Source organism: Peromyscus californicus, unplaced genomic scaffold (genome assembly GCF_007827085.1).
Source record: "Peromyscus californicus insignis strain IS unplaced genomic scaffold, ASM782708v3 Scaffold_12__1_contigs__length_115047231, whole genome shotgun sequence".
Taxonomy (NCBI): Eukaryota; Metazoa; Chordata; class Mammalia; order Rodentia; family Cricetidae; genus Peromyscus; species Peromyscus californicus.
The window spans coordinates 79,284,228-79,299,303 of NW_026294413.1; the positions used below are offsets into that span (position 1 = coordinate 79,284,228).

General features: G+C 52.5%; 1 protein-coding gene across 1 annotated transcript in view; it reads right to left on the reverse strand.

The window, feature by feature from the left end:
* Window positions 1-333: 333 nt before the first annotated feature.
* The window catches only part of Kcnk5 (potassium two pore domain channel subfamily K member 5), a 44,410-nt gene continuing 29,667 nt past the window's right edge, over window positions 334-15,076 (reverse strand). The window contains exons 2-5 of the mRNA XM_052734339.1: window positions 7,588-7,699; window positions 5,944-6,110; window positions 5,596-5,764; window positions 334-2,861 (exon numbers count right to left, since the gene is read on the reverse strand). Of these exons, the coding sequence (XP_052590299.1) occupies window positions 1,990-2,861; window positions 5,596-5,764; window positions 5,944-6,110; window positions 7,588-7,699 (1,320 nt within the window). The 3' untranslated portion in view covers window positions 334-1,989. The remainder of the gene's footprint in view (window positions 2,862-5,595; window positions 5,765-5,943; window positions 6,111-7,587; window positions 7,700-15,076) is intronic.

Sequence of the window (15,076 nt, forward strand, 5' to 3'; positions counted from 1 at the left end):
AAGTCAAGCCAACAAATGATGTTCTTCCATGATTCCAGCCCCCAGGTTCTTGTCCTGGCCTCTCTCGATGACGGACTGTGGCCTGGAAGCGTATAAGCCAAATAACTTTTCCTTAGATCGCTTTGGGGCACAGTGTTTTGTGACGGCATCAGATCAGTCAGAATAGCTCCTTTGCCCTGCTCCTGGACGCTCTTGTTTGAGTCCTTCTCGATCTTCACACCTCTTCTGCTCCACCCCAATCCTTCTGACCTACTGACATCAGCCAGTCCTGAGTCTTCTTGCTCACCCCACCCTCCCCCACCCTGCTCCCAGCCCCACACACCACACAGCAAGTGGGCTTGTTCATGTGTTTTATTGTAAAAATGTTCAAATAAATTACATCTGCCTTCACCGCCAGTACATGCATACACAGTGGTTAGTGTGGCTCCGGGACATTCAGCCTAGGGCACTTGTCACAGGAGCCAGGCTGTTCCTCCCACCCTGAGGCTAGCGAGGCCTCTACAACCGCTTAGAGAAGAGTGGGGGTGTGGACACACACCTCTCACTGTCATCACGTGGGGGGGGCTCTGGCCCTACATGCCGCTCGGCAGAATGCACGTGGCAAGGGAAGGGGCTGAGGCAGGTTATCCGCTGAACTGGCAACTCGTGTCTCCTGCCCAGCACACAGTGACCTGCAGTGGTGTTCCCCCCAGCTCTGCGAGAGGCCTCGGCTGACATTACCACAAAAGGACAAGCAGAGTTGGGAGGACAACAGAGTGCCCTGTACAGACATCCATTCCACTTGCAGGGACCCTGTTCTGTATTGGCTCTGAAGCCAGTGACAGACAGATTCTGGGTACAAAAAGAACAGTTCATAAAAAAATATTAATAACAAAAAATATTTAGGCCAGAGTGGGCTGGCTGGAGGTTGAGCATTGAGGACTTATACAGCAGCTAGTTCCCAGACCTCACCAGGAACATCTGGTCCAGTAAGATTCACATTTTCTTTTCTCCCCAGCCCAAACGCACACACGCATGCCCATTGGCACCCATACACACTACCACCACAGTGGCTGGGGAGGGGAGCTCAATTCACAGTTCTAGAAGCCAAGAACAGTGTGGCCTCACCCCACAGGCCCCACTAAGAGAAGAGTGACGGGGAGAGGCAGTGAGGGAATCCCCAGGGAAAGAGATGGTGGTTGAGAGTGTGAGTGGGTGCCCAGGCTGGGGCTGGGACCTGCACCTCATGTCTGAGCCCCCTGACCATGCCCCAAGTCCTAGTTCCACAGCCACCCACATTTCCCCTGCACTCCCAGGGTACAGAAAGCCTTGGGCCTGCTGTTGCTATGCAGAGAGACTCTGAGATGGGACGAGGCTCTGGGATACACAGAGGACACCACCCTCCCTCTCCCACAGCCCCTGCCCTGAGATTTGCAGTAAAGGGCTTGCTGGGCAGAGTAACGAGCGGATGGGCAGATGGGTCCTGTTACTACTGGGGTACTGAGGTGCCCCAAACCCCCATCAGATCTGTGCTTCCCCAGAACACTTGGGAACTCCTACACGACAACCCTGGGTCTTACAAGCTCCTCCTTCCAAACGCCTCGCTTAGAGCCAGGCACACAGGCGTCGCCCATTAACACTGGTGAACTCAGCTGGAGCTCCTGGCCTCAGAGAACCGTATGACAGTCAACCGAAAGATGGGGGAAGACGAAGGCAGCAGACACAGGCCCTCTAGGGTGAGTGCTGCAGCCTCCACGCCCCGAGTCAGCAGATACTCCTGCCAGGCAGGCCCAGGACAGCAGCCTCCCCATGGGGGCCAGAGAATGGAGGCCTGTCCTGGGCCGACGTCACATCCCATGGTAGCAACCAGCTGGAGAAGACAGAAGGAAAAGCAGGCCCCTGGCTCCCCATCTCGTTTCCAGGCCCTCTCCTCGGGGGTCTGGCCATCACAGGAATAACCCGGGTGAGGGGAAGAAGCCAGTGGAGAGCAGGTGGGGAGCCAGGCCGGCCTCACGTGCCTCTGGGGCTGTCCGCCTTGTTGTACTCATTCATCAGCTGCTCATACGGCACGGAGAGCTCGGACTCGGTGCTGGTGAAGGTGGACTCGTCTGATGAAGGGAATTCGCCCGTGCTCAAGGGTGCCTCGGCCACAGCCCCCTGTTGAGGCTGCTCCTTTGAGGCCAAGTTGTCCTCTTCAGAAGACTTGGAGGTCTCCTCATCCGAGGGGCCGGTTTCCTCGTTTTCAAAGGTAATGTTGGCGTTTTGGAAGATGAGCGGATGGTAATCCAGGGCCTCCCATGGCTCGCCCTCCTCGCTGATCCGGTCTAGCTGGTTAATAAACACCTCAGCGGTTGGGTAGCCCTCTTCGGGGGCCTGAGCCTCAGTCTCCACGCCAGCTGGCCTCGACACGTGACCTTTGCTTCTTAGAGTCTGAGATACCTCTTCTAAGCTGGGCACTCGATTCTTGGAATAGACCACCAAAGGTACCAGGGATGCAGGGATGTTAGATAGTCCATCCCCTTGAGGTCCCAGCCCGTGTCCCGGTCCTGGGACCCTCTCCCCACCCCCACTAGCTTTCATTGCCTTCTTCCCAATCTGTTTGATGAGGTCATTGTAGGTCTCCTCTTTTTTGGACAGGAAGCTGAAGATGTTGACGTCTTTGGAGGCCGTACTCCCAGCCATCTGCAGAGCCTTCCGGGAGTGTGGGGAGCTCTCGAAGGATTCCTTCCGCCGCCGCCGCCTCTTCTTGATGGCTTTGTGCACTTCCACAAACATGCTCACCTTCCAGTTGACAAAGAGGGACAGCCAGGCCAGCCCCAGGTAAATCCAAAGCTCCACAAAGTAGCGGTACAGGGCATGGTAGTTGGCATCGGGGTTCACACCTGTGAAGACAGGGAGCCCAGAGGGTCAGCAGAGGCCTACCCAGAGCAATGGCCGACGCTGTGCTGTCGGAGTGAACACCATGCAGAGCACAGTGTCAAACAAGGGACCTGGGGGGACAGCCCAGGAAGAAGTGCTTGTAAGACAAGGGCCTGAGCTCCAGTGTCAGAATCCACATAAGGGCTGCAGAGTTGGCTCCATCGTTAAGAGCGCTGGTTGTTCTCTTAGAAGACCCATGTTCGATTGCTAGCCCCAACATGGCTGCTTACAACCATCTGTAACTCTAGTTCCAGGGGCTCTGATACCCTCTTCTGGCCTCTGAAGGAATCAGGCACACAGACATCCATGCAGGCAAAAACTCCTTGCACATTAAAAAAAAAAAAAAGTTTATTTACTTTTCAAGAATCCACATAAAGGGGCTGGAGAGATGACTCAGTCGTTAAAAGCACTGGCTGTTCTTCCAAAGAACCCAGGTTCAATTCCCAGCCCCCACATGGCAGCTCACAACTGTCTGTAATTCTAGTTCCAAGGGATCTGACACCCTCACACAGACATACATGCAGGCAAAACACCAATCACTGCTCATAAAATAAAAATAAATAAATTATTTTTTTAAAAAAAGGCAGAAGAACCCACTTAAAAGGCCAGGTGTAATGGAATGCAGCTCTACTCCCAGAGCTGAAGACAAGGGGGGAGGGGCGGGGCTGAGGCTTATTGGCCAATCAACTGGTCTAATAGATGAGCTCCAGGATAATGAGATTTGGTCTCAGAAAACCCAAGGGCTTCTGAGCAAATGACCCCTGAGAGTTGACTCTGCACGCACACACACACACACACACACACACACACACACACACACACACACAGACCTGGACGACCCTCGCCTATCTTCTTCCTCAAGGACTGTGGCTCTAGCCTAGCCCAACTCTGAGCCCCAGTTTCTCCAACTGCAAAAAAAAAAGCCAGAACCGAGGCTACTTTCGGCTTGAGGAGACTTAAAGGGCTCTGGGGGTGACTGTTGAACCACAGCTAGCTCATTAGTAGGCGAGCTGTCCATTTCTCTGCTCCTCCTAGCCAGTGAGTGCATCACAGCTCCGTTAAAAACAGAATGGAAACTCAGCAGTAACCGGGGTGCTGGCAGCCTCAGCACCAGGGAGGGACTAACTGATTTACTATGAATGATGCTGGTGGACGGGTCAAGACGACCCAGGAAGCACCGAGCTGGCAAGAAGCACTAAACTCTTTACCACCCCCTCCAAGGTGGAGTCTGCCTCCCTGTCTCTGCCCTCTTCAGGGTAGCTCTTTGACTGATCGGCCTGGAGGGCTCCACCACTCTGCAAACCCCTCTGTGACAACAGGCTCCAGAAAGTCTTTCACCCTGCGGCTTCGGAGGTTCTTCTCCCTTCTAGAATGAGTTAAGAGCTCCTTCATGGTCAGGTGACTCGACTCAGCGGGTAAAGCTGCTTGTCTGAGGACCTGAGTTTGATCCGCAGGACACACACATGGTCAGAGGAGAGAACCAACTCCTGTAAAATGTTCCCTGACCTCCACATGTGCCACCCCCTACATACAAATAAATAAACGTAATTTTCAAAGACAGCCTTTCTAACTCTGTATTTGCAGCTACCTCGATCTTCATCCCAGATAGGAAGTAACTGAAGTGAAGGGCCTAAAAGAGGCAACCTCCAGCCCCGATGAGGGCCTTCCCCAGAGCAGGAGCTAGAGCCCTGACTGAGGAGGTGCCCTGCTCTGACGGCAACCTTGCACAGGGCTCCTGATCACGAGCGGAGTCAGATAATTGCAGCAAAGAAGTCACAGCCTCACACAGCCCATTTCTACCTTCAGCACCAGGGAACTGAAGTGGATTCAAACGTGCAGCTATTGTTACAGATGCTAAACATGGGAGGACGGGTCTGCTGTCTCCCTGGAGCTCAGAAGTACGGCTAAAGGTACCACAGGCTTCCCCTCAGCAGGCTCTGGGGCTCTGGAACTAAACAACGCACAGGCTGTGCCTCTCACTTTACGTCCAGACAGCAGGCCGGCCCCAGGAAGCTGGGGTCAGGAGTGTCCGCTCGAGCAAGCGTCCTGCTCCCTCCAGCTGCCCCCTCACAGCGTTCCACACAAAAAGGAGCACAAGCATGACCTCCACCTGCCCTCGGGGCAGGGCAGCTGGTGCAGTGACCTCTGGGAGCAGAGGTGGAGGTCAAGAGGGAGGCCACAGCCCGACGCTGGTTCAAAAGGGCTTCAAGAAAGTTAGGGACCAGGAGGCTATGCAGGCCATAGGCACAAGGCACTGAGCATGGGCGGCTGGGACAGGCACAGGCCCCCACACAAAGGGGACAAAGAACCTCTTCATTGCCTGTGGGGATTAAGCAGAGGAGGGGTGCAGGGCTGAGGGGGCAGGGCAGTGGGGAGAAGGCCTCCCTTGTCTTGTCTGGGAGCCACCCTGGCTCAGCTGTGTGGGGGGGTGGGGGGGTGGGGGGGGGGTGCTCGTGCATGCACGCAGGAGTGTATGTTTGGATCTATAGCTCTGGAAAAAGGCTCACATTCTACAGGTAGGAAGGTGAATCCAAGTGAATTTGGTGTTTGTGTGTGTGTTGGAGCGGGGGCAGGAGAGAGGCAAAACACTAACAACCAAGAGGAGAGGCTACTTATCAGGTACCCCAACAAAGGTCCTCAAACTGAAACTGGAGATGGTGATGTGGCAGAGGTCAGGGGAAGGAGGCAGGGACTCACCGGCCACAAAGTCCCCAAAGCCAATGGTGGAGATGGTGATGAAGGAATAGTAGAGACCTTCGATGTAGTTCCACTCTTCCGTCACCATGAACACAAAGGGTGGGATCACCAGGTGGACCAGGACACCCCACACGATGAAGATGGCCGTGCACGTGATCTGAGCCTTCCGCTGTTGGGGTGATGGGAAAGCGAGTCAGCCGTGGGAAAGGACTCCGGGATCCCGGCTGGGATTCAGAGCCCAGGGTGCTCCAGCAGATCTAGCAGGACAGCCGACATCCGTGCCAACACCTCGCCTCCCGTCACGGTCCCTCCCATCCCTTAACTCTGTACCCAGGCTTTGGGACATACCAGACTCACTCCTCTCCTAGTAAGAAACTGGCCCAGCCTCTTGGCACGTCCCCCGAAGAACTTGCCCAGGGCGCTGATCCACGTCAGGCACAGAGGCACCCCGAAGAGACCATAGAAGACACAGAAGAGGCGCCCAGCTGGGGTCTTGGGAGCCACGTTGCCATAACCTGAGGGAAGATAGAGTGAAGCAAGGGGCACATTACAGCCAAGAACATGGAACCACCACCACAACTGGGTTCTTGCCTCTTGTGTGTATGCAAACACGCACGCACGCACGCGTGCATACACATACACACACACACACACACACACACACACACACACACACACACACACGCCAGCTTCAGAGGGACACATTCTTTAAGACAAACTGATCCTGTTCTAGTAACATAGATTTATAAGCAGTATTTCCCTTGATCATGCTCTGACCCTGGTCATTTAAACAACTATTTCTACAGGAAGGGCTTTGTCCCCTCCATTATATTGGGACCTCCCTGCAGGCAGGCACGAGGCCCACCATCATTAGGGGCTCCACTGGTTCATTTGGTACAGAGATACCCTGCCCTCACTGATTCGAAACCCAGAAGTAGTATGGAGAACAGACTCCAAAGATGGCCACTCCTAATCCCCTTGCCCTTATGCAAATGCTCATGTCAAGGTGTAGTCTATGAGTCTGAGTATCAGTGACTTGGTTGGCCAGAGGAGCAGAAGTGGTGCAGGCAGGCGAGGCTGGGAAAGCCCACCAAGATTCCCTGCCTTCACGCACTTTGGAAAATCTTCCTTCTTGGAGCCCAGCTGCAGGGCCACATGCAGAGGCCCTGTGCATTCAGTCACAGCCAGCCGTCAGCACCAACGGTCAAGCAGTAGGTGGAAGAAGCCAGCCTGGCCGCCAGGCCAGTGGTTAGCCACTATTTGATTACCATATGCTGCAGAGTCCCACACAAGAACTGTCAGCTGGAACTAGCCAAACCCGAAAGATGGAAGACAGTAACTGCTTTAAGCCACTGACTTCTAGAGTGGCCAGCCATGTAGCCAGAGAACATTGGAGCTTTGTGCGGTGAGCAGTCTATCTAAGCTGTGTGGCTCCGGCCATCAGGCCATGCCAATATTTCTGCTTAAAGGGACCAAGCAGAATTCAGAACCTTGGAATCCATGCAAAGGTTGGGTGGGTGTGGTGGCTGGCCTACAACATCCCAGCACACAGGTGGAAAAGACAGGGATGCCTGGAACAAATTGACTACACTAGCCAAAATGGTGAACTTTTGGTTTGATAGGGACTATGCCTCAGTATATAAAGTAGAGAGCAATCAAAGAAGACACCGATGTCAACCTTGAACTCCCGCACACATCCATCTACGCACACGTGTGTGCCCACACAAATACAAACACACATACACTCACATGCACACACCAACACACATACGTAAATAAAGATCCAGAGTCCCACTCAGTTCCTATGGAAGTAGTTGCACAGGTATAGCCAATCACCCAGGACTTACTAAGTCCCTCGTAATCAGAAGGCCAGGGTAAAACTGTATGTGACTGGATGGCCTATGTGGCTTCAGTCACCAAAGTTGGATTCCTACAAGGTTCTGAGGAGTGAGGATGTGCACGTGGGTATACCAAAGATCTAAGGGGACTCACCAATGGTGGTGATAACCGTGGCTGCAAAAATCATGGCATTAGGCCAGTTCCAGTTGTTGAAAGTCTGGTTCCCTGTAATGGCCACACCCTGATCTGCAGCATCAGACACCACCTATAAAGAGAACCAAAGGGAAGGTCAGGGCTGAGACGATTTCTGGGCGACAGAGATGTAGCTCAGTGGTAGAGTCCCCCTTGCCTAGCATGCATACATACTCTGACACACTTATAAATGCCAACACTGAAGAGGGAGCAGGAGGAGCTGGGCAGTGGTGGTGCATAATCCCAGTACTCGGGAGGCAGAGGCAGGAGGATCTGAGTTCGAGGCCAGCCTGATCTACATAGTGAGTTGAAGGATAGCCAGGGCTACACAGAGAAAACTCTGTCTCAAAAATCAAAAAAAGAGGGGAAGGATCAGGATTATCCTTTGAAGTCAGCCTGGGCTACCTGAGACCCTACCCCAGACCACGACACACCTCAGAGCATCTTCATTTAATCATCCTAATATCTAGCAGTGTCTGTACTAAATAGATCAAACATTTCAGAGAGGACCAGGGAAGCTGAATGATCTACCCAGGTCCACACAGCTAGGGAGAGACATGAAACCAGGCACCTGGTTCCCAAATCACCCACAGAGCTGAGAAAGCTTGTACCACAGGCTGTTGGGAAGAGGCCTTTTCAAAAGAGTTCCCAGGTGGTGCTGGTCCCGGGACTGAACTCTAAGCTGCGTGGTTATTCCACCTCTCAAGAGGCAGATGACACGCAGTCAGTTCGGAAGTCCCCTGTTCCTAAGTCCTCCTTGGCCTGGGAAGGAACTTCCAACCATTTTCCCGGTGGGATGGCCACGGAGTTCAGCTCAGTATCCTCTTGAGGCCAAGGATACATGTCCTTGAGGATATGTAAACCAGCTAACCATCCTTTCCCCATACTGAGGATGCTCGTGAGCCCTCCTCCTGACAGGCTCCCCTTCCCTTTCTTCTCTCTGCCCTGGTTTAAGCCACTGTCGGAGCAGGGAGAGATAAACAGGTGGTGAGCACACCTCAAGGTGATCAAAATTGTGTTACAAGTCCTCCAAGTTTCCAACAGGTAGGAGGCCCCAGGGCAGGCATCATCTACTCCAGTACTCCAGGACTTCCTGAGAAGTACCAAACCTGGTTCCACATATCTCTACCTGCCTCACTCCCAACCTCAGCTCTGGCCACCACTCAACTCAACCTACCGATGGAGCCGTATCAGCTGCCAGAGCCTGTACCCAAGAGCCCCATAAGGGGCTCTAAATCTGGGAGGGGGGTTTCAAGTTCTGCCATTGAAGATCAGCCCCAGGGTGACCCATCAGACTAAAGACCAGGAACTCAGCCAAGTTTCCTATAAAACCCAAGCCAAGGACAGCGGGGAACAGAGTGAGGGGTGGTAACAAAGGAGAGGTGGAGAAGCCATCATTTCCAGGCCGCCCGAAGCATGACTGAGGTTTGGAGGGAAGGAGGGAACGCATGGATGGTTCCGAAGGAATGCAGTTTGCAGAAGCAGCAGAGGCTGTGTAAACGGATCTGCGGACCAGGCGAAGAATTTTCCATGATGACATGCTTGCCCGACACCCCATCAGACCACAGGCCGCCTGCTGCTCTACCTCCCACTGCCATTCCCAAGCCTAGGAGACATGGAAAATGGGATCTCACACATTCCCCAGGATGCTAGAGGTCTATGCAATCTATGTGAAGGGCATCTTAGATGCTGACGGACCTGAAAAACCATCCAACAGGTTCTTTCTTCAATTCTGGGGGATTGAACCCAGGGTCTCACACCTGCTAGGAGATAGCTCTGGTACCAAGACACACTTCAGCACCCAATTTAGTATTTAAAAATCTGTCTGGAGCAAGAGAATGAGGAAATTCTAGAGCTCCACATGTTGACATTAAACAGATGGGAAGAAAAAAAGCAGAACCATTTCATCCCCCACCTGTTATCTCAGAAATCTTAAACCCGACAGCCTGAAACAGATAAGAGAATGCAAGAATGAAGCTTGTAGAGTGCTCACCTCGCACACGCAAGACCCTGGACAGCACACTTGGAAGGTGGAAGCAGGATTAGGAGTTCAAAGCCAGCCTGCAGTAGAGGCTCTGTCTCAAAAATAAATAAGCAAGGAGCTGGAGGGATAGCTCCGGAGTTAACAGCATGTGGACTCTTCGAGGATCCAAGCTTGGTTCCCAGCCCCCACACTGAGCTGCTCACAACTGCCTGTAACACCAGATTCAGGGAGATGCAGTGTTTTTGGCCTCCTGGGGCACCTTCATGCATTTGCACATACCCAAATGCACACACATACATGTAATTAAAACTTATAAAAATAAGTTTAAATAAATAAACAATAGGCTGGGTGTAGTGGTCCATGACTTTAATCTCAGCACTCAGGATATAGAGGGAGGTGGATCTCTGAGTTTGAGGCCAGTTTGGTCTATATAGCAAGTTCTGGGCCAGTTAGAGCTATAGAAACAAATCAATAGGCAGAATAGCTTTGATTTGGATCTAAAATGACGCTGCGTCACCACCTCTGATCATTCCCACTGAAATCCTGGGGAACAGGAAAGATGTGTGTTTACAGAAAGAAAAAGTCTCTCTAAGAAGCCCAGGCTGGTCTCAAATGCAATTTTCCTGCTTCAGTCTCCTGAATGCTGGGCTTACAGGTGTGTACCACCAAGTATGACTCCCAAAGCCTTCCAAATGGGGAGACCTGAACATCTGGAATGAGTCGCATATACTTCCTTCACTGAAGAGTGTAGAGCTTTGATGTCATGTTCAAGGCACTCAACCCCAGAGCCAACAAGGCGGCCCGCAGCCACCTTCAGTAACAAAAACCCAGTATCTGGGTCCATTCAAAGGCAGCTAACATCCCTAAACAGTACTCTCATTACCAGTCCAGACAGAGGTCTCCATGGGGTCATGCCCAAGGCCTGGCCTCTACAATGGCTTCTTTCATTCACTCAATGGCGTAGTCAAGTTATCAATAGCTCACCACTCCCTTGGGCAGAAGATGCAAGATTAAGAACCAATGCAGAAAGGGGAGATGGCCACAATACTCAACAAGGAAACATGGTCAGAACTAATACAAAATAAGGATCTTTTTAATTTTCAAGTCTTCACACTTTTGAGTCAAAAGGCCAGTGGAGGGGGCTGGAGATGGTTTGTTCAGTGAGTACGGTGTTCGCCAAGACCTGAGTTCAGATTTCCAGCACCCACAGAAAAGCTGAGTAGGGTAGTATGCACCTATAATCCCAGGGCTGGAAGCAGGACAACTACTAGGTGGATATGTCGGGGGTGGGGTGGGGTGGGGGGTGTTGTTCCAATCTAGCTGAAACAGTAAGCTCCAGGTTCATTGACTGACCCTGTCTCAAACAATGAGGCCGAGATAAACAGAGGAAGAGACTCAATGTAGACCTCTGGCTTCTACATGTACATTCATATACCAACACATGGACGGACGCACACACACACACGCATGCGAAAAAAGAAAATGAAAAAGCTAGTATAGGACAAAGGGGAGCGTCCTTGGTCTCAGCTGACTATAGATCAACAAACACAAGGGTGAAAAGTAAACCCCAAGGTAGATTATCTATCTACCCAGGGTTGGAGATACCAAGTTCACTGTGCTTCAGGGTCAGGCCACACGTCACATGCGGTTCCACTCTGTGTCAGACTTTACACGTCATGTAAGAGCCACCAGGGAAGCTTCTGTAGATAATATTCTGCCTCTGCAGTCATCAGCTCCTGGTACTGAGACGTGGTTAGGTCTGGGAGAGCACCGTCCATTAGGAGACGGTATGGAACACATATATATGTACCATATGGAGCCAGCTCCAGTTTCTGGAAGGCTGGCAGACAGTGTTCACAGGGAGTACTGTATGTCAGATGGGGGACAGTTGTCAATAGACAGAATCTGTCTTCTCCCAGGTTTGCTCTCATGGTTGACACGGAGACACGGCTGCCATGTAGTGGACAGCGGGCCAAGGGCACTAAATGCTGAAGAATTCTCGGGACAGCCCTACCCATGATGCCTCACTGCTCAAAGGCCACCTGTGATTTGGAAATCATTGAGAAAGGACTAAACAGCCACGTAACACAGAGCTGAAGAATACAGGATGGCATGGAGAAGGGCAATCCTGGCCTTCCTGCCCTCACCCCACTGGTGGTGGTGTCCTCTGAATGAATAAGAGCTCGAAGCCTTGGCCTCTCCCTGGGTTAACAGGAGCCACGGCTCACCTGCTTTACCCGTGACTTGCATGAGTTCTCCTGAGTCATCTGCCAAGGACAGATAAGGAAGATATAGAAGATAGGCCTTTTCTGATTCCAAGAGCCCCTGACGCCGTTAAACACCACAAAGCCCTGCAATGGTGGAAAGGCCCAGTACTCTAAAAGGGCCGCAGAGGCAGGAGATGGGTGCATGGGGTAAAGACTTGGCACACTCGTGCTTGGAGTCTGTGCACCTCCAAGCTTCCCTCCCTCCACTGCTTCAACAGCCCCGGGGCTTCCTAGCGGCCAGTGCTGATGCTTCCCCTGCCCACCACTCCCAGATGTGGCTGGCTCTGGAATCTGCCTGGCTCCATGTCAAAGCTCGAACAAGGATGGGGGTGGGGAGGGATGGTTACAGGACGGGACGCAGGGTGTTGCCCTGGCCAGACACCCCCTTGCTTGGACTTTGACACATCCAGCACCTGCCTGGTTCTTCCCGATTCTGCCAGGCATCACTTGGCACGGAGCTGAGTCCAGATATGAACTTGGGAAGGGCCAGCTACCCATTTTCCCACTGTGTGGAGCCATGGTTCTGGTGGAGATGCATGGCTGGCCATGGTTGGGATTCCACAGAGTGAGGAGGAGGAGGCCTGAACCAGTCTCCCAGAACAGAAGGGCTGACCCAGGATGGAGGTCATGCCTGGGTCAGGGGAGGGCCGTGGGGGAGTCAGGCAAAGCCTGTTAGACAAGGCGTCCTGTTCTGGGGTTAGGGAAACAGCTTTCGCAGGAGGAGGTGGCCCCGCTCGTTTGCAGTATTCTTTAACTTGGCTCCTAAATTCACAAGAGACAATATTTTCATTTTCCTCCTAAGCCTGGGGGGTGATGGAGAGAGGGAGCCGAGCCTGCACAATCCAGGCCAGGCTCCTGTTTGGGGACGGAACTGAGTTCCCCGCTTGTCACCTTCATCATAAAGCCAGCGTGATTTATTGAGGTCTTACTACATGCCAAGGGTTGTGCTCAGCATTTTACGTGCCTTTTAGCCCATTTAATGAGGACAGAATTCTGCTGGAAAAGACACTATCATTTTTTCCACATTGCAAATGAGAATCTGAGGCTGAGACAGCAAGGAAGTAGCCAGAGGTCGCGGTACTAAAAGCTACAAGGCTGGGACTAGAACCCAGGGCCACCTAATCACGGTGATCCTGCCCCCTTCCCCAACAGAGGCCACAGGAAGGAGGCCTATGCACACTTCCACTCCTTCCCACCAGCTGAAAAAACAGTGCCCTAAAACCAGGGCACCACTCCCACCCAGCCCCCCAGTAAGCCAATATCCACGCCCCGACTCTGGACTATAGACACCAGCCATCCACACCGCCACAGTCAGGTAGGACATTTCTTTGCATGGGGCAGGGGAAACTGTGGCCAAGGCATGAGCCGATTCCATCTAACCAGCACCCATGCAGCTAGTCGGCCTTGCCTGCAACTCCTACGGCCACTATGGCTTCCTGAACACAGAACCTTCTTCTGCTGTATAAGATACAACCTGAGTAACCGCCCCTGCAGAAGTGCAGACATACGGTGGTGCTCCAAGAACCAGAATCCTTGGACTCTCATTGGCTGCTTCTGGATCCCTTCTTCAATACTCTGTGTTCACATGGTCCCACTGGCCCGGAAAGCCACCCCACCTGCCCACAGTGCTTGAGACTGCAAATATTGAAACCGTTCAGTTTCTCTCACTGGCTGTTAAGCTGACATTTGGGCACCTATGGGGACAGGCGCTGATCAAAGTACTTAACACACTTTGCTCAGTGAATGAGTAGGCCCTGTAAAGCAGGTACCACCATTAGTCTATTTTGAAAGATGAGAAAGCAGACTCCAGTCCAAGGTCAGTGTTAGAGCTGGGATGTAAACCCGGGCAGTACCACTATAGTACAGAGGGAGACGGTAGGGCATGCATTAGGCTGCATGGCACAATGAAGCCAGGCTTATAACACATTGCCCAGATAATCACAAAGAAATGTTCAATGTCACCAGGAAAGGTGGGTCCCCCCTGAAGTATAAGCTCCAAGAAGGGAGAAACTTGTACTTAGACCTCTGCCTAGCATGGAGTAGCTGCACAATTAAATACCTGTTAAGTGGACTTGACTGAAGAATGGGGTACTCTAGCCTCAGCTCTTTTGTCTTCTGATGCCCACACACCCCAACATCTTCGAGCACTGTTCTAAAATAGTTTTGTTTTGTTTTTAGGTAGGAACTCATTGTGTGGCCCTGGCAGGCTTGGAACTTGCTATATAGACCAGGCTGGCTTCAAACTTATACAGAGATCGCCCTGTCCCTGCATCTCAGTGCTGGGATTAAAGGCTTGCACCATCATGCCTGACTATAATTGGGTTCTGAACAGTTTTATCTGCAATAAAGCAGAGGCTTTTGTCCAGCAGAAAAGGGGGGGAGGGTGCTGACCCCAGAAATGGTGGGGTGTCCAGGATAAGGCTGAATCCTGGGGTGGGGAAGACAACCTCCAACCAAGGGACAGTGGTTCCCCCAAACTAAGGCAAGGGAAGGAGCCGGCTGGAGAAGGGACGAGGTGTGTGTGTGGGGGGACAACAGAAAGAGCCAAGGAAAGGCCACAAGACAGCAGAGCAAGCAGTGGCCGAGCCAGGCCAGGGGTAGGGGAATGCCCATGGGGTGACCAGATTGTCCTTCCTGCAGGAAGGACACCTGTCATCTCCGGAAACCCTCACAAAGGCAGTGGATATGGAAAGAACAGGAAAAGGAATATAGAAGTCAGAGCCGACTGATGGATTTACTACCAACCTGGCACTTCACTGACTCTTTGCCAACACCTCCTCTCCAAATACACTCACCCCTAGTCACAGATACTCCACTGTAGCGATGACAGACTGAGTCATCTCAGACACAAGCTGTTCTCGAGGAAACCAGTTGGACCTACCTGGGACTGCGCTGGCCAGGGTCTCCCCAAGGCTAGCAGCAGGCCTTGGGGAAAGTGTCGGGCTGCTCTTGCCTGCGTTTTCTGAACACACGAGGAGCATCCAGGACCCAGTGAGGGCTGGCCAGGTGTGCCTGTCGTCAGCACGAGGGCGCATCTGTCTTTCTCTGTCTAAATCAGGAGCAGAGCCGCTGTAGGCATATGAGATCCAAGTAAAGGCCACTTGCCCACAGGAGAGACGGGAAGAAGGGCAGATCCTGGGCAGGGCTACAAGCTCTCAGCCTGTGACTATGGCAGGGCCAGCAAGAAGAGGCGACGACT